The sequence below is a fragment of the Triticum aestivum genome, chromosome 4D, assembly GCF_018294505.1.
Source record: "Triticum aestivum cultivar Chinese Spring chromosome 4D, IWGSC CS RefSeq v2.1, whole genome shotgun sequence".
Taxonomy (NCBI): Eukaryota; Viridiplantae; Streptophyta; class Magnoliopsida; order Poales; family Poaceae; genus Triticum; species Triticum aestivum.
This window is the reverse complement of record NC_057805.1, coordinates 515,568,316-515,591,421: the sequence shown is the minus strand read 5'-3', so window position 1 is coordinate 515,591,421 and position 23,106 is coordinate 515,568,316. Positions and strand designations below refer to the sequence as shown.

Genomic DNA, 23,106 nt, shown 5'->3' with positions numbered 1-23,106 from the left:
CGTGTGCAAATTTTCAGGGCAAAATATGTTGAAATGAGGGCTGTGCAAAAAAAAAAAACAAATCTAGGGCTTTTTAACACATGATACTATTCATTCTCCTATGCCATGAATTTATCTTTTTTCTACGGGTTGCATTTCAACATATTTCATCCTGAAATTTTACACACATACACATAACATCTTATTTACTTGCACAATTTTTTTCAGATTTTTCTGAAACCAAAAAGGTTGAATTTTGAATTTTTCAAAAGAAAAAGGCCTCCATGCATGGAGGCCGAGAGCCAAACGTCCATTCTCCAACATTAGATGACTCATATGTGATACGAATCGATGGTTTGGAGATGTGACCAAATGACACATGTGGTAAGCAATCCAGACAATTCAAAACAAAAGATGGTTTGGAGATGTGAGCACGTGACATTGCGATTATGTGACTTTTAATGTCTTGCCGGCATTGAATGAAATAGTTAAAACATTCAGTATTGTATTGAACATTCCTGCAAAGACCCTTTGTGTTTAGCAATGTAGGGAAATTTGACAGGAATTGATTCAGATGGTTGTCAAGTGGAGAGTAGATCCAGATGAGAAACGACTTGAGGTTTCTCTCTTCCATTCAATCATATCAAGCCAGGCTTCAATGGCACCAGATTTCCAGATCGCTGACTGTCTGTAATTCATCCCCTCTCTCAAAAAGAGCTACACATCAAATGGAGTTACAAATCATCCCCAAAAAACAGACTCCGCACACTCCCGCCTGCAGTAATCCCAAAAAACAGGCGGTTCTCACGCTATCTTCATCGAGTCGTCTTCAGGCGGCGAGAACTCAACCATCTGCATCCCTCTTCCTGCAACGGCGATGTGGTATTTCCCGCTCCCACTGACAAGATAACAGCAATCACGGTGAGAAACCCGTAAAGATGGAACTACGACAGAGAACATCACGTACACATTTTCATCGGCCAAGAAAAAAAAGAACATAGATGATGCTGTGAAGCCTCCTCACCGGTAATGGAAAACATCCAGAGTTTCCGGCTCGGGCACACTGATGATGACATGGGAATGCTCCGTGAATCTGCCGGATGGGCCCATCTTCCAACATCTGATTCTCTGGTCAAGCCCGGTGGAGAAAGCCCAGGCGCCGTCCGTCCAGATACCTAACAGGAAATGTGCAAATGCTTGTATCATCAGTTTACGGTTGCAAAATAATGAGACTGAAATATCGAACTAAGCCGTGGTATTATTCACGGTGACAGACAGGCAAACCTTTCACTGCTGAACCATGGGCCGAGGGGACCGTGTGTTGGCCAAGTATTTTAAGTTCGCCATTGTCACATGGCAAGCTTAGGCTTGCCGTGTTCGCTGAGCAGCCCGGCAGGGGTCCTAGTGTAAAAACAAAACACTGAACCGCCTGATCATCACCGCCACTTACGATGCAATAAGACATGCCAGGTGCAGAGCTTGATCGCTGCTCCATCTCGGAAACATGGAGGCAGTTGACGCCTGACTGGTGAACACCGGAGAACATCTGCAATGGCTGCAGCTCAGGTATATCACATGACTGGGTACTTGAAACTGTGTCCTCGGTGTTTTTTATGGCCTCGATTTCTGCCGCTCCTGAAGTTTCATGTGGACTCTCTGCAGCAGCGCACGAGCTACTCAGATTGTTCTCACTGGGGAGCAATGCTTGTTCGTCACCCTTTTTCACAGAACTGTTTGCCAGTGGTTACCACCGACGACGACCACCCTGACTCCCTCTTCCTGTCTTGGGCCGCTTTTGGCAGTCGATAACCATGTGTGGTTTAGTCTCTGATACTAGTTGCATAAAACCATGAATGGTGTCTGTTAGGTCCCACAATGTGATGCTACCATCTGTAGACCCACTCACGATAATGTACCTATCGCCATTATAAACATCACCTGAAAGCAAATGTGTGAATTACATTATGCTTAACAACATTATCAAAACAAATAAGGAAAGGTAGAACTTGTTGAAGTGTATATGTGGACTGCCTAGCCCTTTCCATCCGTTTGGACTTACCTTCACAATGGGCACCAGAGGCGACGACAATATGCCGTAGCACAAGAACTGGTGATGCCTGTGGGACCAGCAAGGCAACATCAAACCTGTACACAAAGAAAAGGAACAGCTAACTGAAACCCCCAAGACTAGTACAGATAAATAGGAACTCCGCTTCAGAAATTTCAAGTTGCTTACCATAGCCGAGAAGGCAAAAGAAGCGCACGGACAATAACTGTTGCATCAGAGCAAGCAACAACCACAAAACAAACTGTCAACCTGGCACAAAATAAAGAGCTTAGATTACCCTCATTTCTTGCAAAAGCTAAAGAAAGTATTCTAGACCCCTATATTTGTGAGCAATTCATGAGTCATCTCTTCAAAAAGCTGAAACAGAGAGTGCCCTAGACCCTATAGTTGTGAGCGATTCATGAGATATATTTCTCGCAAGAGCTGAAACAGAAAATACCATAGACCCTATATTTGTGAGCAATTCATGAGAGTGCAGTGTCAAATCTTACTCGGTAGCCGGATGTTTCAAAAGAAATGCTGTAACAGAAAGGTAACGCCAGTCATTTTCCATCTGATCCATAATAGCCAGATTGGGTTGAGCAGAGGAATTTCCTTCCCCGCCTTCCTCGAATTTCCGTTTTACAAGATCACCCTTCAACCTATTGGTGGCAAGCTTTGGTGGCATGTGGGTAGAAAGCCACTGAAATGTAACGGCTGAATCACTATTGTGTGAGCATTCCGAGCTTTGCTTGGTGTCTAAATCTAGACCACTCAAACACACTTGTTTCTTCTCTGCAATCCTAGGTTCTAGAATCCAAGCCGTCAGAACTTGCTTTGATCCAACAGATATCAATATGTAAGTGGTGTCCTTGTTTTCGACCAAAATGTCGGCAGAACTGACACTGGAGTTGCATGATTTATCTGCTAATGTGTAAGTCTTTGGGATGAAACAAGTATCTCTCACAGCTGACCCACCAACATGCTCCCCCAGCAGCTTGGATGAACACCATCTTCCAGCACTACTAGCCGAGTACCTGTAACAAAGATCAAGAACAACATATATCATATGGTTCATAACAGAACCTGAAATGAACAGGTATATTTGATTTAAACCTCGTTTGTTATTATGTGTCAATAATGACTTATTTACCCTGTAAGCCGGACTGTTCCATCTTCACACCCGGTTGCAATCCACAAATCCGTACTCTTCTGAGGAATTGAATAGCTTGCTGGATCTATGAAGCAAAGAGAATGCACTTCCCTTCCATGGAACTGTGTATGAAAAACTTGAGGAAGCAGCTTCCTATCTTGAGTTGGTGCCCAGTGTCTATGCACATGAATACTGTGGTCCTGCTAGGAAGTCGATTCTCATGAGGTGTGTAAATTTGGACAAAATACCAGTTAAGAAAACACTTTCACAAACATTGTTAAGCCAGGGCAACAAACATTGTTAAGCAAGGGCAACAAACCTTTACGAAGGCGAAACAGTTTTGATACTCAGGGACTGTCCCAAGATAATAAGAGTAAGGGCGACGCCATCCTCCGCAGGATATTTGAACTAGCTACAGAAGGGGGGATCCAGAATTAACAGATTAGCTCAACCTTTGCCGAATCCAAACTTCCAACTGACCAGTTTATTCAGTATGCCTTACCTTTGTATCATTTTCAAGGTCCCAAATGATAAAGTCCGCAGAGGTGAAACCTATTGCATAGGTACCAACCAATTGGTTAACAGAGGTATGATTAGCGTAGATCGATTGAATGGTGCCTAATTCTTTCAATTGTCTCATTCCAACAAATTCAACGTTTTTCACATTCCTCCCATACTTGAAGAAGCAAATACAGCCGTCTCCCCCAGTCTGTAAAATGTTCAGAGGAGAGGAGTTTATGTCAGGCCAAGCTCATGACTTCAATAAAAGGAAAAACAACAAAATTCTGTACATACAGTGTGGATTTCAATATGATCTGAAGCTGAGGTGATTATCTGAACACTTGTGACACCAGAAATGCCATGAGCTCCTTTAAAACGGTCACGTAAAGGTATCTTCTGTTGTGCCTCACTGCTGTCATGTGCTGCCAATGTTTTATGAAAAGGAAAGGCAGCGATGTTACCCTTCTTATCACCTGTTATAAGGATCTGCATAGAAAATAACATGTTCGTTTTTTTACATTAGAGAACAAAATATATTCTTTGCGGCAAACTGTAACATCTTTTCTTCTGATAGTTAGAACATCAGGCACGGGTATTCTATAAACAATTAGTGTTCCCATAGTCATAATTGTAAAACGTCTGATATTCACGTGAAATATTTTATAAGCCACTGTTAAGGTATTGCATTCAATGAGAAACAGAGCAAGTTTATAAGAATTACCTCATCTTGAAGTGATACATCTAAACACATGATTCGAGCCCCAAAGGGAGATTCAAACATTGCAACAAGTGAAACCTCCTGAGTAATCGGATGGCCATTTGAGAAAAGGGCATTTCTTATGTTCCATAACTTAAGAGTGCCTCTAGGATCAGCTGTGAAAATGTGGCTGCGAGGAAAAAAGAAGGAAAACTGTTGAGAACAATAATTACCTGCTAACCAGAGAGTAAATAGGAAATAATCTACATACCTACATTCAAGTGACTTGCACCAGTACAGTCCTAGTAGTTGCCTGTCCTTTTCAGCTTGCCAGGTGAAAGATAAATCCATTTTAGGTTCAAGAAGACTGGGACTGCTTAAACGGACGATAGTAACATTTCCACGACCGTCTCCAAGGGCAATTATATCCTCCTTATCCAAAGAAATGTCTGAGCACCCTGTCATTACATCCATACATATAATTGGTGCTTTCTCAGTGACCTGAATAACCTCAGTCCATCTTGGATCTTTTGTATCAGAGAGCTCAGCATGATGCAGATATCCATTGTTTGTGGCAACATAGAGAACATTTTCTTGCACAAAATGTAAGCATCGGACATATTCGCTTTTGCTGTGATAAATGAAAAAACAATCACTCACACTATATCACAATGAAAAATGGAGATAATACATGAAAACACGGAAGCACACCATACCTATCCAAGGCACCATGCTGTCCTGATACTATAGGAGAAGATATTTCAAACACCTCAGAATCGTATTTCAGACCATCTGGGGCCACGTTTTCTTCCAATATGTCATGAAAAGAGGAGTTACATAGGTGGTGCACTTTGATTGCAGAATCAAACCCAGCGGTGATCAGAACTAGTGAGCTTGGATCATATAAACATCGCCATAATCCTCGGCCACTGTAACAATAGATGCAGCATAGAAAATTAAGTTTTACTAAGGGAAGCACTTGTTGCAAGTCAAGGTAGTCAAATTCCGACATACTTAATTTGCTCGCCTTACACTTTATCTAAGTTGATCTTCCCAACTTACATGTGTTCTTTGAATGTTTTGATTAGCTTTCCATCCATGCCCCAAATGCAGCAAGTACAATCCTCGCCAGCAGTTATAACTATCTAAAAGGCAAGTTCAGGTGAAAACAGTAAGCTGTATTTCGTCTACAATAACAGCTAGATAATCAAGTTCCCCTTTTGTCGCAAAAAAGCATCAATGCAATAATATGGTATGTGTCCATGACAGAGTTGTGAGTAGAAAAGAATTAAGAAAATGGCCGTCGCTAAACAAACATAATGACAAATCCACCTTCAAAACTGAAAGACGAAAAGGCAAAGTGCAACAAACTTACAGAATCAGATATGCAACAATCCCAAATTCTAGCACTGTGTCCGAAAAGTGTCAGTTTGGGTATAATGTCCACATCATCAATTTTGGCTGCTTGATTGGTAAGATCCTGTGGCTGACAACTTAACATCCACATGCGAGCACTGCCATAACAATGAAGCCAAGCACATAAGATCAATATTACAAAAGACCGCCATTTGAAACAATAAAGTTCCAGAAGCTAGATACTTAAGCAAATGAAGTGGAATGCCAGAACGAACCAAACCTGCGATCGTCAGAGACAGACATGAACTTTGATCCATCAGAGGACCAAGCTATTCGAAATATTGAACCTTCATGTTCCTTCAGCCTTCCAATATGAACAGCCATGTATTTATTACCACTAGAATGTTGTTTTTCACGGTTCTCTACACCAGTGGCGCCCAACTCGTCCGAACTTAACAAGGAAGAACTCCGGGTTTCAGGTACCAATTTCCAAATAAGAATCTGGAAAACAGATACCGTGGAGTTAATGAGTTGTAATAATGCTTATACATAAAAAGCAAAACTCCGTCTCAAAATTTTGTTGCACTGGAGGTTGGAGCCTGGACGGCTTACCTCGTTTAGAATGGTTCCAGAAGCTACGAGGAGGGATTGAACAGAGTCCCCCCACATTCTCATTGAATAAAGAAGGCACTTCTCTGCATCCACAAAACACACCAGAAGCAAGCATCAATACAAATTCTGTCGCAGAGGATATAATTTGGAACTTCGGGGCAAGGGCACGATGCTCGTCGAACCTGGAGAATTCACTCTGGTAACAAACACGCGGTCCTTCAAATCCCACAATGCCACTGAATTGTCGCCCAAACCGATGGCGAGCAGCCCGTCCACCTGCGCCGAGAACGAACAAACATGAATGGCAGAGGAAAACGAAGCTTCCCACGGCGAATGCAGGGACCGGGCAGCCCGACCGAGCGTGCATACCTCGAGGAAGCAAGCGTCGAGCACCCAGTGGTCGAACCCGGGGAGCCTCTGCTCCAGCTCCAGCCGCACGCCGACCGCCCCGCCATCCTCCGCGTCGACGCGGAGCCTGAGGAGCTTCACCCTCCTCTCGCCGAAGACGGCGACGGTGAGCCCGTCGGCTGGGGGCGAGCCGCGGGGCTGGATGCCGTGGACGCGCACGCCGTCGAAGACCCGGAAGGAGGCGACGAGCCTGGCGGCCTCCAGGTCGTAGACGAGCAGCTCCGACCCGGTCCCTGCGAGAGCGCGCGGCGTAATAGGTGAGGTGAGCGTACGGCGAGCCGGAGCGCGGGGAGATGTAGCGGAGCGGGAGAGGGGGAGTTACCGGCGAGGAGGAGGGGGCGCGGGGAGGAGGGGAGGAAGGAGAGCGCGGAGACGTCGCCGAGGTAGGAGCCCAGCCGCAGGCGGCGGTCGCCGGCGGCCATGGCGGACGGGAGGAGGAGTGGGGAGTAGGGTTTTCTGGCGGTTTAAGCTTCTGGGCCCAAACGAGATTGGTGGGCTCTCGGAGGTTGCGGACGACGGTCGTTTTCCATTTTTTGAGCAATCCGTCGTCAACGGGATGAAAACGGAGTGGGCTGATTTCTGCCATGTGTTGCCTTCTTTTAAGGGTTATAATTATAATTTGATAAATGCCACTTGAATTCTAGCGATTCCGAAAGATGCCACTGCAATCTTCAAACTTTGAAAAACGTCATTTCCATTTCCAGTGGCATTTTTCAAAGTTTGGACATTGCAGTGGCGTTTCTCGGAATCACCAAAATTCGAGTGACATTTATCCAATTAACCCTTCTTTTAAATGTTTGCCTTCAATTTCATACTCGCTCCGTCCCGTAATATAAGAACACTTTTTACACTAGTGTAGTGTTAAAAACGTTCTTATATTATGAGACAGGGGTACCTTTTAGCATAAAAATGCAAAAAAAATAAAGTTTAAATGTTTGCCTTCAATTTCATACCTTTTAGCATAAAAAAAGAAAAATTCAATCCCTCAAAAAAGCATAAAATTTCTAAAAAAGAAAAGAGATAACGCAAGCGAAAAACTATACAATTTTTGTCTTCTGGAAACAAATATGAAAGAAGATACTACTGTGGGGACACAAATACAAACTAAAAGAAAACTTTCGGAACTTAAAAATTTATTGAACCACACAAAATACTACACACTAAAATAAAAAAATTCAATTGCTAAGCTGACTATAAATATTATGATACATCATAGATACACAACAATAATGTATACTACTATTGTGCTTGTGTTTTCAATTTTGACAACTTCTAAAAGTGTCTATACCTATATCTAATAATAAAGGGGCAATTGCTTCTGGCAGTACGTCACGAAGTTGCCCCCAAGTCAAAAATTATTACCAACCAGTGTCATCTATAAGTAATAAAAAAACGTTTGTTACAGGGGAATCCTCCGCCTGGGCCGGCCCATGAAGAAGGGACCACCTATATTGCGCTCCGTTTGGGACAGCCAATGTATAGGCGGCCTGTTTATTATTTTTACTTTTTTTTTCGCGTCTTTGATTTTTCTCCACTTTAAATAATTTGGAACTTCAAAAAAGTTCTATTTCTTTTAAATCTCAGAATTTTGAAATAAAATGTTTAGTAAGTCACTAAATGTTCGTGGATTCAAAAAAGTTCATGATTTTGTAAAAGACAAGTTTGCTTATTCACAAAATGTTTGAAATTTTGAAAATACATGTTTGGAAAATAAAAAAAATCATGATTTTTTAAAAAAATTATGTATTAAAAAATGTTAATGAAATTGAACAAAAAATTGCCTGTTCAAAAAATGTTCATGAATGGAAAAATTTCCTAACAACTCAAAAACTTTTCGTGACTTACAAAATAGTTTAGTCACTCATAAAATATTTGCTCATTCAAAAAATGATCATGCATTTCGAAAAATGTTCATTAAATCAAAAAATGCGTGTGAACTTAAAAAAATTGCTCCACTAGTTTCCGAAAAATGTTCGTTGATTCTAGAAATGTTCGCCGATTCAAGAAAATTCTTTAAAATATGTTCATATTGTAAAAAGAATATTTGCAAATAGTGTAAAACTTTCATGAATTCAAAATATGTCTTTGATTTTAGAAAATGTTGGAAAATTTGTAAAGTGTTCATGAATTTGAAAAATATTCACGATTTCAAATATGTTCATGAGTTTAAAAACATTATCATGATTTTAAAAATTGTTCATTATTTCACGAAATTGAAAGTGATAATGTATCTCGGTGATGCATTAAAATGTGGTCATGGCCATTGAAAATTATGAATTTTTTTCCCGTTGCAACGCACAGGCCCTTTTGCTAGTAAGGTTGGTCAAAGTATCTAGGTTGGTCTATAGAGTTGGCTATATAAAAGAAAAATGGTGGAAACTTCCGCACGTATTATATTTTCATTGGTGTTCTACCAGAAAAATACATGATTTTTTTGCTTTGGTTTTCGTATTTGCACTTTATTTGGCGGGGGTATAAGGCACTTAATGTGGAGAAAAGCTATGGATTTGAGTGTTACTATGATGTTGGGGTAGGGTACGGGTGTATTAACCTATAGTGTGGCCCTAAAAAACTATTAGGGGGCAAGATGCAAAATCATGGTGCTATTTTGCACAACACCCCATCCCTGCCCACTTCACCCAAAAAACTTTCTGTAGCCACGCTATCACCTATTAGCATATTTTCTCTATTGTCACCTACTTTGGACGAAACATAATCACATTTTCCAAGTTAAGAGGGTATAATGTAGCATTTTCAAGTTGACCTAATAGTGTATATCACTACTGTTGTTGTTGTTGGAAACAATTACTTCATTAGAAAGTCCTAAGGGCCTCTCGGAATCAACGTACATGCATGGCTAACATGTGCAAAAACTGAGGCTAAGCCTTGTGAAAATGAAAAGCTTTCTAACAATGATATATGAGTTAATCACCAACATCTACTTTTATGGTGCACGCAACTATTACAAGAACGCTAGAAAAATAGCCTGGCACAAGAGAGAGAGAGAAAACACCATGGTGGAGGAGGCCCGCTTGCAATGCCTAGATATTAGTCCATTGTAGGTAGACACGTATATGTGGTCACCTTCTTAAGTTGCGCATACACCGGCCAACCAGTAAAACCATAGACAAGTGCAGAGTTAATGTATTGTTCATAAGAATATAACCTTCCATGGAAGAGAGATATGTCTCTTGTCTAATACCATATCATTTCTACATAAACACGATGACCAACACAAAGTCGCTATCCCGACCAAGACACCGAGCCCTTAATTTAGCATGACGAATAGGCATCCTTTTACCAAACATTTTTGGAACACTCCTACCAGTATATAATTTTGACACCATTGGTACAAACACCATAAATAAAAAAGTTTAAGGATAGCCACACAACAAGTTCTTAACAGATTCATCATCTTGATAAACACAACATCTTCACAGTCTTTTCAATCCCTCTTTAATATATTACTCTGCTGATACCGATGATGAAAATACTTTGGAGGAACTTAACCTGGTATAGTGAGCCTAGCAGGCGGCGGGAGTCAAATATGATTGCTTGCATTTCTCTAGAATCGAAATAGCTCTTGTGAAAGGTAGACTACAAAAGTACCATGATGATAAATGCAACATCTTCACAGTCTTTTTAATTCCTCTTTAATATATTACTCCCTCTGTAAATAAATATAAGAGCATTTAGATCACTTTCTTTACAGAGGGAGTATATACTAAAACTTACTGCCGGGGTGGGGGAGTCATAAAATTCCAAAGACAAATGTTGATGACACTACCATCACAGTTGGCTGGTGGTGTGCTTCTTTCGCATGATGTGGAACATATTTCTAATTATTGGTGTGTAGGAGTGACCAAGTCATTTTCGCGAAAGCCTTGGTTGAGAGTTTTGCAGTTAAAGATTGCCGTTTCACCATTATATGACCGACACAAAAGTGTGAATCCTCACTTTGCATTTGATATGACACATATGTTTTGATCCCAAGTAGAACTTGTTTCTCTGCAAATATTTCCATCATCAGTGAGTAGTTTACAAATCTTACAGTGTTGTATTCCTGGCATCCAGATAATGCGTAAATCAACTAAAAAAAGTTCATGCGTAAATCCCTAATCCCTCGCCCTGTTTGGATGGGAGCTCCTTTCATGGGAATATGGAAGGATTTGGATCTTTAAGAACTTTTCTTTTACATGACGTATTTCATTCGTGGAGTTGAATTTTTTTTCTAAAGATTGCATCCCTACTCTGAAGGGAAACTTTCATCCACCCATGCCTCCTATATCAACTGCTTGGTTTTTCGGTGACATCAAACACTCTTTGAACTAATTGCTTGAAGTTTTTAAATCTTATAAGATTCAAGAGGGCTTATCATTCTATGTTTTTTCTTCTATTTTTGCATTTTCAGGATCATACTTGAATTCAATAAATAGCACAATGCCGCAATGACACAGTCTCTCCCCCCCCCCCCCCCCCCGCCCCGCGAAAGCATAGCCTCTTTGTGGCAACATTTTAGGTCTCTTTGGTTCATAGGGTAGGAAATTCATAGGACTAATAAAGTCACTCAAATCCTATGAATAGGAATAGAAAATTCATAGGACTAAGAAAGTCACTCAAATCCTATGAATAGGAATAGAAAAGGAGATGCTCTTTGGTTCAAGTAATAAGATATTTCCCATCCAGCCTAGGCTAATGTTTATTTTTCCTGTGAAATTTGGAGAATAGAAAGAATTCCTCCATAAAAATAGAATTCCATTCATATGAACCAAAGGGCTCTAAAGGACTTTTTTTTTTCTAAAATTCCTCCAAACCAAAGGATGCCTTATTGAAGCTCGAGGAATGAAACTTAATCTTCCCCATAAAAATAAATAAAAATGAAATGAAATCTGCCCACAAAACCTTTTGCGCAGAGGGGTGTGGTTAGGTCTCAGTCGATTGAGATTTAACCAAGTCTCGATCAAGTGACATAAAATGCAAGAGAGAGAAAAAAACTGAAAAAAAAAAGGTACAAATCTCAATGTAACATCTCAGGGATATAGCATCGACTGAGACTGTTTGCGCAGTTTAGTTCAGTTGAGAGCGAGCTGCCTGGCCATGCATGGCGCGTGGTCTACTCTTAATCAGTTGAGGAGGAGCTTACGCGACCATGGCCTGCGCCATCACCTTCAACGTCAACGGCAGCAATCATAGATTTTGCTTGAGCATGAGCAGCCAGGCCGCGCCATCCCTGCACGCCCTTCCGCACGCTCTCGCTGTCGTCGGCGCGGTCGCGGAAGGTCTCCACGTCGGCCATCATGCTCGCGATGCTGGACATGAGCAGCTCCTTCTTCCACTCCTCCAGCGGCGCCAAGTCCGAGTACCTCTCCCCGAACTCGTACATCTTCTCAGGTTCGATGCCGGCGATGTTGTGCGTGTGCTTCCTCGGCACGCCGGCGGCCTCCCTCGCGCGGAGGTGCTCCTCCACGGACCGCAGCATCTCCTCCTCCGCCGGCAGCGCGCGGCGGCCCGACAGCACCTGCGCCACCCACCGCGCCTGCAGCTCGAAGAACCACGGGATGAGGACCTTCCTCGCCACGCCCACGAAGGACAGCGACGGCGCGAGGGACGGCGGGAACACGTGCTCGAACAGCGGGCCGACCACGTAGCCGTCGTCTTCAATGGTGACCGCGCCGCCCGTGTCCAGGAACGGGAACGAGTAGGTGTACCCCGTGCAGTAGATGACCGTGTCCGCCGCGACGGAGGAGCCGTCCGCGAACTCCACGCGCCCGTCCGCGTGCAGCCGGCGGATCCGTGTGTGCAGGCGCAGCACGTCGCCGTGGTTGGCCAGCATCCTCGACATGGCCGGCGTGGCGGGCGTGGCCTTGGAGCTCGCGGCGAGGTGCACCTCCCTGGCGACGCGGCAGAGGTCCAGCGCGATGTCCTTGCCGCTCTCCGCGCACCCGACCACCACCACCGCCTCGCCGCGGAACGGCTCCGGCGTCCGGTACGAGTGGCTGTGCAGCTGCCCGCGCGTCCACTCCCCCATGCCCTCGATGTCGCTCGGGAGCATCGGCTGCGAGTAGTGGCCCGTGGCCACCACCACGGCGTCGAACACCTCTTCCTCCTCCTCCTCCCGGGCATCATCATCATCCTCGGTGGTGCCGAGGAGCCGCGCGGACCTCACCGTCCACTGACGCGTCGCCGTCGTCGACGTCGGCGTGAGGGCGACGCGCAGCACCCGGGTGTTGAGCCTGACGGCGTCCATGAGCCCGAAGGCGTCGCAGAAGTCTTTGAGGTAGCAGTGCAGCTCGCGGTGGACTGGAAAGCGGCGCGGGTCGCGGCCCTCCCCGTCCGTGGGGAAAAACTGGAAGTCGGAGAAGCCCATGGCCTCGCGCGGGCTGATGAGGCGGAGGCAGGCGTAGATGCTGCTGGGCACGCGCACCGGCGCCGCGGCGCCGAGCGGGTCCTCAGCGTCGGTCCGCGGGTCGTACAGCCACTGCCCGCCGACGTCGGCGCTCTGCTCCATGACGGTGACGGCGTGGCCCTCCCGCCGCAGCTCGCGCGCCGCCGCCAGGCCGGCCACGCCGCCCCCCACCACGCACACGCTCTTGGTCTTGGACTGCAGCACCGGCTCGCCGCCCCCAGCAGCCATGCCGATCGGTTGGTCGACGGTGACCACGCTCTGCTTTCCTTGGTGGGTCGATAATAAGATTGATTGCTAACACACCACGATGACTGTCATCCATGCGTTATTATAGTTAGCCGCACAGACAAAGGAGAAGTACAAATAAAATTGGGTCGCTCGCCGCACAAACAAATGGCAAAATTTGCAAGATTTGTTTGTACCTGAAAAACAATTTAGAGTCAAAAAATAACCTGGTCAAGTCTTTGGGCGTGGCTCTTGTGTCAGCCGCTGACGAAGGGTGCCGTTGGCACGCCTACATCCAGTGTGATTATTCAATGGCGCTCCGCCGGCTCGGATCCAACGCCGACGATGCCAAAAGCCAAAACGCCCCGGATGCTAACATTACTAGGACAATGCCGGCGCGTTGCTACGTTACCAATTGGCCGCGCTACAACAATGTGCAAAGGATGAGAATCACTGGCAGTTACTTCACATAAGAGCTGTGACAACTTTTTTTTTGGATAGAACGTCAGCTTTATTAAACACTTAGACAAAGTTACAAAGGGTCTCCGGATACACTCCGAAGTAGAATGGAAAACAACAACACTAGACAAATTTTTACAAGACTTAGCTAATAGATGAGCGGCTATATTTACTTGCCGACGAACATGCTTGAACACCACAGACACAAAGCTCCTTGAAGCAAACTTTATATCGTTGACCACAGTACCAATGGAGGAACGGTCAGAGATACTTGAATTAATCCTAGTAACCAGTGACTGGCAATCTGAGGCAAATATCACTTTGGAGAATTGCTCTTCTCGGGCCAGATATACAGCTCTTCGTAAAGCCAAAGCCTCCAATGCCCCATGGATAGGTTCAATACATGCTACCATACATGCTCCTTCATGGTTCAGGGCCACCACACTAGCCCCTGACATATTAATCTCTGAAAAAATTGCAGCATCTGAATTGATGACAATCACACCTGGCGGCGGCGGAGTCCACATAGTGTTGGATGAGGAAGACTCACGCCTGATCACAGGTACATGATTGAAAAGGTGCTGCAATATCAGGTTAGTGTAAGCATGGATTTTCTCCATTGTATGACGAGAATTTGGAATTTCCGGTGAGTGTCGCGCGTCATTACGTGCTTCCCAAATATACCAAAAGGACACAACCAGTATTGTGATTTCCTTGTCCGAAGATCTGTCAAGGAATTCAAATAGCCACTGCTTAGTATTTATGAAAGTAGAACGACATAGTTGGATATGTGCCCACTCCTTGATCGCATCCCATACGGCTCTTGCACGCGGACAGAATAGAAATGCATGCACCACACTCTCCAGACGACCACAGAAACAGCAACACGCAGCATCGGGGATATGTCGTCGTTGTAATTGTGCTCCTGGTGGAAGACAATCTTGAGCAAAACGCCATAGGACAACTTTCATTTTATTGGGAGCTTTTATAGACCAAATGGCCTTCCAATTCTTCTCCTCAACAGCTAAATTCGAGGATAGACCAAAGCCACTTTTGCTGCAAGTTCGAAGAAAACGAGCCGACCGTGCCATATTATATGCTGATCGTACCGTGTATTCACCATACTTAGTAAAAGGCCATCTTAAAAAGTCCATACCACCATGTCTGCTAATAGGAATGCGAAGAATTTCTGCAGCCACGTCATCACGGAAGAAAGCCCGAACTGAATCTTCATTCCAAGAACCAGCCTCCTCATCAATCAGACATTTTACCTTGGCAGTAGCAGGTATAGGCAGAAGTGGGTGAAGACGATGCGGTGGAAATAAAGGAATCCAGTGATCCGTTAAAATACAAACATCTTCACCATTACCAATGCCCCACTGGACACCCATTTGCAAAATTTCTCGACCGGCCAAAATGGCTCGCCAGGTAGCAAATGCAGACCTTGGTGCCATTGCGTTCCAGAAATTGGATGTTGGAAAATATCGGCATTTCAAAACACGAGCACATAGTGAAGATGGGTCCGTCAACAACCTCCATCCTTGTTTGGCAAGCATAACAAGATTGAAAAGGGCCATGTCACGGAAGCCCGTACCACCAAGCGCCTTAGGTGTAGTAAGCCACTCCCAAGAGCGCCAATGCAATTTCCTTTTCCCATCTTCACGGCCCCACCACTCATCAGCAATAATCTGACGAAACTTCTCGCAAGTATCAACGGGCAACTGAAAGCAGCTCATAATATATGTAGTAATAGCTTGAATAATGGACTTTAGTAAAGCTTCTTTTCCCGCTCTAGAAATAGGTCATTCATACCATGCAAAGATACTAGCCCAAGCACGATGAAGCAAAAACTTGAAAGAATTAGTTGGAGATTTTCCTACCTCTGTAGGCATACCAAGATAGTAGTCATTTAAAGCTTCATTGGAGATCCCCAACAATTTTTTAACTCGCTGTTTGACATGCTTTGGACAATGCTTCCCAAAGAACAAAGAAGATTTATCCTTATTGACCAACTGCCCAGAACCCTGACAGTAAAGATTCAAAGTGGACTCCAAAGCTGCCACACTACGTGTATCACTCCGTGCAAAGAAAATACTGTCATCGGCAAAAACAAGATGTGAGATAGGTGGGCCTAGTCGGCCATTCTTAATACCATGTAGCTCGCCACAATTCTCCTTCTGAAACAACAGACTTGACAAACCTTCAGTACACAAGAGGAACAAATAATGACTGATTGGGTCACCTTGTCGGATACCTCTAGAGGGTACAACTGGATCAGTAAGTTCTCCATTAACCCTGACAGCATAGCGAACATTAGTGACACATCTCATAACAGAAGCAATCCATCTCGGACCAAAACCAAGCTTGGAGAGACAGCCATGAAGATAGTCCCATTCAACACGGTCATAGGCCTTCATCATATCAATCTTCATGGCAAAGAATGGTTGCTTAGCTCGTTGTTTACGAATAGTGTGCAGGCACTCATATGCAATAAGAGTGTTGTCTGTAATCAAACGCCCAGGAACAAAGGCACTCTGAAAATCAGAAATAACAACAGGCAGGAGCAACTTCAATCGGTTAGCAAGCACCTTAGAGGCAATTTTGTACAAAACATTACAAAGGCTTATAGGTCTGAAATTCTTTAGTTGCTTCGGTCTTGCCACCTTTGGAATGAGCACAATCACCGAATCACAGAAACCATTACGGATAGGTTTTCCATCCAGGAAATCCCTTACAGCTTGACATATTTCCTTTTCCAGAAAATTCCAATGGGTCTGATAAAATAATGCCGGAAAACCATCCGGACCCGGTGCTTTTGTAGGCCCCATCTGAAATAAAGCAGTCTTGATCTCCTCATTAGAGTAAGGTTTACACAAGTCATCATTCATTTCTGAAGAAACTTTTTGAGGAATAGCATCAAGAACCGTAGCAGTATCACAAGGTTGAGAAGAAAAAAGCTCATCATAAAATTTTTGCACCATACCTTTAATATCACCTTGAGTCTCACAAAATGAACCACCATCCCTCTGAAGGCATTGGATTCTATTGGTACGTCTTCGAGCTTTGGCGCGTGCTTGGAAAAAACTGGTGTTCCGGTCCTCCTCTTTAAGCCAGTCAATCCGGGATCGTTGACGCTCCATGATCTCTTCCCGTTCAAATAGCTCACATAAATTTTTCTCAAGATTACGTTCCTCAACGATTGATGCATCCGAGGCTGGAGCAGTCCTAATAGACAACAATCGTCTTTCCAACTTTGAAATTTGCTTTCAAACAGAACCAAAACTGTCACGGCTCCAAGTCTTCAAGGAAGCAGCCACGTTCTGCAAATTATCCCATGTGGATTGGAGAGATAGTTCGCTAGATCTGTCAACGGCCCAAGCTTGCTCCATAGTGTCCTTATAATCAGTGGCGCGCAACCACATGGCCTCAAACTTGAAACCCTGTTGCACCGGACGTTGTTCACACTCTCTCACAAAGCTAGATAGACCAATTCGAATAGCATAATGATCAGATGATGTGGCAATAATGTTTTCAACATGACATCCATCAAAACAATCAGTAAAATCAGTGTTCACCACAGCCCTGTCAAGACGGACTTTCACATAGCCACTTGGATCCTGACGGTTGCACCAAGTAAATTTGGGACCCGAGTAGCCCAAGTCCCTCATCTCACAGTCCCGCAAGCAATCACGGAAAGCAGCAATCTGTTGCTCAGACCGGTCACGAGGGCCAACATGCTCATCTTGGGAGAGAACTTCGTTGAAATCCCCACAAACACTAGTAGAAAACAGGGCTTTGGTTCGGCCAGAAAAGAGCATTAATCCCGGTTGCATTACGAACCGGGACTAATGTGAGCATTAGTCCCGGTTCGAGCGGCTAGGGCACCGTACAGGCATTAGTCCCGGTTCAAATGAGACCTTTAGTCCCGGTTGGTGCCACGAACCGGGACTAAAGGGTGCGATGCCCATTAGTACCGGTTCATGGCACCAACCGGTACTAAAGGTTAGACCTTTAGTCCCGGTTCGAGCCACCAACCGGTACTAATGGGGTTTGAGGCATTAGTACCGGTTCATGGCACGAACAGGTACTAAAGGTCCCATTTTCAAACTCTACCCCCCATCGCCTTTTCAGTTTTGTAAAAAGCAAAAGAAAATGATAAAAACTTCAAAAATTAAAATCCTTCCAGATGTAGTTATGTTACTACATGCACTAGTTAGTAAAATTTAAAAACTTAAATTTGGACATGTTTTGCAAAAAGTGTAGGGAAAATATAAAACGGTTATAACTTTTGCATACGATGTCAGAAAAAAAGTATAATATATTAAAATGTTCAGCACGAAAATCCGCATCCAATTTTGACGGCCTACGGCCTGTTTGCAAATTTTTAGAATCCTCAAATTCTAAAAGGAAAAAAAGTTATGCTCAAATTTCTGTTTTTTTTGAATTTTTGTTAAATCTGGTCAAACTATGGTCAAACTACTTATTCAAGAAGTATTAGTGTTACTAAATAATTATTCAAGAATATTAGTGTTACTAAATAATTATTTCAGTTTTTTTCAATTTTGGTCAAATCTGGTCAAACTGTGGTCAAACAATGGTCAAACTAATTATTCAAGAAATATTAGTGTTACTAAATAATTATTTCAGTTTTTTTTGAATTTTGGTCAAATATGGTCAAACTATGGTCAAACTATAGTCAAACTATGGTCAAACTACTTATTCAAGAAATATTAGTGTTACTAAATAACTAGCTTAGTGCCCGTCCGTTGCCACGGGACAATAAATTTGCACGTCATTCATCATCATTGTTTGTGTTCCAAGCTTGCCAGTTGTCTCCCCGTCAACTACAAACACACGGTCAACTCTTTGCTCTAACAAGCCCTCTGCCAAAAGCGCTCGACCCATAAAATAGTCGACATACATTCTTATTATTATGTGTAAGAGAAAATGTATCTCCATGTTCTCAATCAAATCTCTTATAGCTTAATGGATATTGGTCACCGTGGAAAATATCCTCACAATGCCACCAAATAATAAATTTAGGCATAGAGATCATGAGCTGTAGGCATAGTTATAAAAATATCTTGTACTCCAGGATGATGTGTCCGGTAAATTTTGAAGGGTTGATTGTCTATAATTTTCTACAAGTAGCACCATCCAAAGGGTGTAGCTAACAAGTCAAAATTATCTAAGTGTAGTAATGCAATGGTTGTCTTTCCCTTGCTGCTTCTGGATAGTATTGTTCGAAGACAAGTTCTCTCTAAAATCCACCAACATAGCCTGACTGACAAGCAAGCAGCAAGCAAGCTTGGTCAATCAAAATCATACAAAATTCGACCCTACCCACAACAAGGAAAATAACGGATTCATCGTCTCTTGTTATGACCTAATTTTCCTAGAAAATGATGTCGTAGTAGGTAGTTCCTTGAATATTCTCAATGCTAAAAGCACAAAGATACTACTTCTTACAACAATAACAGAGCAAAATCCAAGGAACGTGCTTCACCTTCAAAGCACTACAACACGGAAGAGCTCCTCAAGATCCTGCAAAGGATTAACTGAGGCATGTATCTGAAATAACTTGAGCAGAACAAGCCACATGTAGTGCTAAGCCATACATTCAACCTCACGTCAAAAAAAAACATCCATACATTCAACCTCTGTGTTTGACATAGAGAAACTCAAAATAAATAGGTACCTTAAAAACAAATAGAACCAAATTAGGGAGGGGGTTGGGGGGGATAGCAGACCATACCTAAAATTCCACCTATTTTATAAAGATATAACTGAAATTACATGGCGGTCTAGTATCCCACCCTTCATAATTTTTTTCCAGAAGGTATTTGGGTCCAACACAGTGGGATATAAAATTGTTGCTTTTCACATCTGTACCATCAATGATCGATCAACCTATGGCCAAATTTCATTTTTTATCAACACTGACTAATTTAACTTGAGATGGAACTAACCCATTGGTACAAACCAGTAAACAAAATATTTTGTGTCTAGAAACACCCAACTCTTTGTAACAAATAATAAGTGGCAAAAAATACCCCAGCTAAATTTTCTAGCTGGAGTTCACACAAAAGAGCAGGGAACATTGGATCTTGAGATGAATCAATTATGTCGCATTATGTGTTTTCATCTGTACATATCACAAATTAGCAGCCTTAATAATGTAATAGTGAAGAACAAAAGACCGTATACACTCAAGGTTTTGTAGAGTGGGTGGGGCAATTGTAGTACCAAAGAGCACCCAATAGCACTGGTATATTCTGTATCAATCTGAAAGAAAATGCCTCTTTTTATTAGATGTCTATCAAGTAACTCACGCCCTACAAAAGATTCTCTAGATCTGCTGCTTGCGCAAACTACAATGTTTTACCCGCAAATGTGGCTAGGGGTGAAACTGTAATTTAGAAAGTTGAAAAAAGCAAAGTATATGATCTGCTACCATACACATGGATTAAGCTAGATCCTCTTATACCTTTTTCACGTCGCACTGGCTAAGCTAGGCGATGAATTCTCAGCTTAAAAGTTCTTCTACAGGTTAATTTCCTTTCTTTTTAGACACTTTTCATCTAGCAGACAATTGACCAAGTGGTTGAATTATCAAAGACATATGCAGCAGTACAGCCAATGTCTTTCAAACTGGTGAGAATGTTACATACCTCACATTCATCACCTGGTAAGGAGCAATGCTGACCGCCAGCATCGTTGACAGTGGAAGCTCTAGCTCATCTGCAATAGACAGACACACGTGCATAAGTAACATATATCTGTTCCATCTCTTGTCAAATATCATACTTGATTTTAAGCAGGATGTATGGATCTTCGTTGTTACTCTACCTGGAAAGGGTAAGAACAAATGCACTGCAAGTGCAAGAAAAGCAGTCCACAGCCCATATTCACTCCTAAAATTTGGAATAGACACCATAGGATAAGTACGCCAAAAGTAAGTATTCTTGTCTCAAAAAGAATAAACATCCAGTAGAAATAGCAAGAAAAGAGGAAAAGGTAATAATTCTTTTGGGCCAAGTGGCAGAACCGTACTTGATTCATGAGATTACAGGGCTAGGTGCTTGCAGAACAAACAATGGCACGAGGAAAGATTTGTGTATGCTTGTGCCTTTAGCAAGCAAGAGCACTCTGCAACAGGCAAAAGAGTAATAAATAAAATGCTCAAATATTAGTCCAACATTTTATGACAAAACCGAATATGTCACAGAATGGAAGAAACTACATGGCGAATAGCAAGAGCTGAGTTTTCAAAGAATTATTACTACTTTTAGTTATTCAAGATTGCCGGTCCTCAAGAAAGCAATTACAATTTGGAGTCATGGCCTGAATAGCTCCAGTAACTCATCCAAGATCTGAAGCAAGATTACCACCTTGGTGTTGACAAGTTAGTATCGTAACATGAATGCGATCGATAGTAACTTATGATGGATCAGAAGCATAAAGTAACACTACAATTCTGCAGCAAGCTAAGCAAGTCACCAAGTGGTCCAAACGCTGAGTAAATTTCTGCATTCAAGTTATATGACATTCAAACATTTAATACAAAAACCATGCATTGCACTTTCCTGTGATACAGAGTGATGCTATTGAACACAAGGTGTCATGTTCATGTGTAAACAGACTGAATATCTAGCAGCATTCGTCGTCACAGCATATGGTACTGCAAGTACACTGTCTATCTAGTTCTTGTGAAGTGTGTTAATGTTGCTCCTACCTCCTAGAGCTGTGGACATGATGCGTTTATTTTTTTACTTGCTGTGAAAATATCAGCTCATGTTTGATCAAGAACCAACTCCATCTAACAGTTGTTGTATGATGCCCTCTGAGTTCTGAACGAGTAACCATCGACAGGTTGCAGAATCTATGACAGGATCATGCATCTTACAATCTGACACCAGCAGTTGCGCAATTTACAGCTCTCGCAAGCAAAAGCACGAACAGATTCGGAGCCCGGATAGGGCTCATGCATTTCTGTAGGAGCAAATTGCACCGGAAAAGGTACTTTTAGGTATCGCCAAGGAGATGAGGGGAGGCACTCACGCGGCGGCCGCGACGGAGACCCACTGCGTCGTGGGCGGGCTGAGCTACACCGACGCGTTGCACACGACGGCGCTCCCCCGGCTCCGGCACGGCCGGACCAGCGGCTGCGGCAGAGCGGCGTATCCCCTGCATACACGCACAGAGAGATCACCCGACGACACGGTGAGTAGACGGAAGGCTGGCGCCGGGGGAACCCGGCGAGAGCGAGCAGCCTCACATGAGCGCGCCGGTGCACACGGCAGGGGAAAAGCCCGCATTCCCGGCGGGCCGCGCGCCCGCGGCAGCAGCATGGGGCAGGGCGCCGCAGTGGGGATCACGAGGCATGGCGAGATGGACATGGTCTCGGTCCCGTCACGGGCGGGCCCGTCAATGCAGGCGAGGGCAAGGGTTGGGTCGAGGGACTCCCAACCTCGTCGACGCGGCCAACGCCATCATCTATGTGTGGCTTGTGCTTGAGCGCGAGGATGGTGGTGAGCATGATAAATGGCGGCCTGCGTGAGCTTCATGTACGTCGGTGCGGGGATGTACAGTGAGGAAAAGTGGAGGATGGGCCACGACCATGGGAGGGAGGGCGCTTGGTGGAGGAGGAAGCTCTAGGAGTGGACGGCGGCGAGGAATACGAGGGAGAGCGGCTGCTTCGGGCTGGACGGCTGTGGTGATTTTTTTCAGGAGATAGATGAGATCGGGAGGAGCAAGGAGGTTGGGTGCCGACGGGGGCGTGAGACGTGTGTGCGTGATCGTTGCTTTTTTTGCATGCCATGCTGTGCGGGTGGCCTGCTCGTGGGGGCGGAGGTTGATGGAAACGGCTCATTCGTTCGCTGGGTTTTTTCTGCAGGGATCGCACGAGATGGGGATAGCTATCGCACGAGGCGGGCGGGTGGAGAGGTCGAACCATCACGACGTTCGATCCTCCTTTAATAGTAGAGATTATTGTTTTTTAGAATAATAGTTTCAAACTCAAACAGTGAAATGTGTGACTTCATGCTCAAGCTAAATTCCTGAGGGTTAATAGGATTGACATCTTACTATTGTCAGGAAAACAACAAGTGCAGACTTGGAAACGAGGGAGAAGAACCCGGAAGTTAAGCGTGCTCAGGCTGGAGTTGTGAGAGGATGGGTGACCGTCCGGGAAGTAGATGATTTGGAATGATGAGGGGTGATTAGAGATTACAGGTTAAAATAATTCAGAAATTTGAAAATCA

At 43.8% G+C, this 23,106-nt stretch overlaps 2 protein-coding genes and 1 pseudogene across 2 annotated transcripts; all 3 read right to left on the bottom strand.

Annotated features, from left to right (window-relative positions):
* Positions 1-424: 424 nt before the first annotated feature.
* On the bottom strand, positions 425-7,257 carry LOC123099250 (WD repeat-containing protein 6). Its single transcript, XM_044521421.1, has 20 exons — positions 7,076-7,257; positions 6,715-6,986; positions 6,528-6,621; positions 6,346-6,428; positions 6,014-6,234; positions 5,753-5,891; positions 5,440-5,522; positions 5,094-5,306; positions 4,649-5,008; positions 4,402-4,567; positions 3,975-4,166; positions 3,682-3,888; positions 3,499-3,591; positions 3,180-3,379; positions 2,539-3,063; positions 2,216-2,296; positions 2,039-2,124; positions 1,264-1,917; positions 1,004-1,154; positions 425-877 (listed from the first exon to the last, which is right to left on the bottom strand). Exons 1-18 carry the CDS (start codon positions 7,173-7,175, stop codon positions 1,724-1,726), a joined length of 3,309 nt encoding a protein of 1,102 aa, XP_044377356.1. The 5' UTR covers positions 7,176-7,257; the 3' UTR covers positions 425-877; positions 1,004-1,154; positions 1,264-1,723.
* Positions 7,258-11,529: 4,272 nt separating this feature from the next.
* On the bottom strand, positions 11,530-13,416 carry LOC123099251 (flavin-containing monooxygenase FMO GS-OX-like 8). Its single transcript, XM_044521422.1, has one exon. The coding sequence runs from the start codon at positions 13,385-13,387 to the stop codon at positions 11,873-11,875; it is 1,515 nt and encodes a 504-aa protein (XP_044377357.1). The 5' UTR covers positions 13,388-13,416; the 3' UTR covers positions 11,530-11,872.
* A 7,020-nt stretch (positions 13,417-20,436) lies between these two features.
* LOC123099252 (cold-regulated 413 inner membrane protein 1, chloroplastic-like) lies at positions 20,437-22,242 on the bottom strand (annotated as a pseudogene).
* Between the last annotated feature and the right edge of the window lie 864 nt (positions 22,243-23,106).

What these genes read in the sequence shown, in the direction of transcription:
- LOC123099250 (XM_044521421.1), bottom strand. Translation starts at nt 7,175, where the DNA reads ATGGCCGCCGGCGACCGCCGCCTGCGGCTGGGCTCCTACCTCGGCGAC. An exon ending in GCGCCCCCTCCTCCTCGCCG is followed by an intron (nt 6,987 to 7,075) that starts GTAACTCCCCCT and finishes GCGCTCTCGCAG; the next exon opens with GGACCGGGTCGGAGCTGCTC. An exon ending in ATTGTTGCATATCTGATTCT is followed by an intron (nt 5,523 to 5,752) that starts GTAAGTTTGTTG and finishes CTTGCCTTTTAG; the next exon opens with ATAGTTATAACTGCTGGCGA.
- LOC123099251 (XM_044521422.1), bottom strand. Translation starts at nt 13,387, where the DNA reads ATGGCTGCTGGGGGCGGCGAGCCGGTGCTGCAGTCCAAGACCAAGAGC.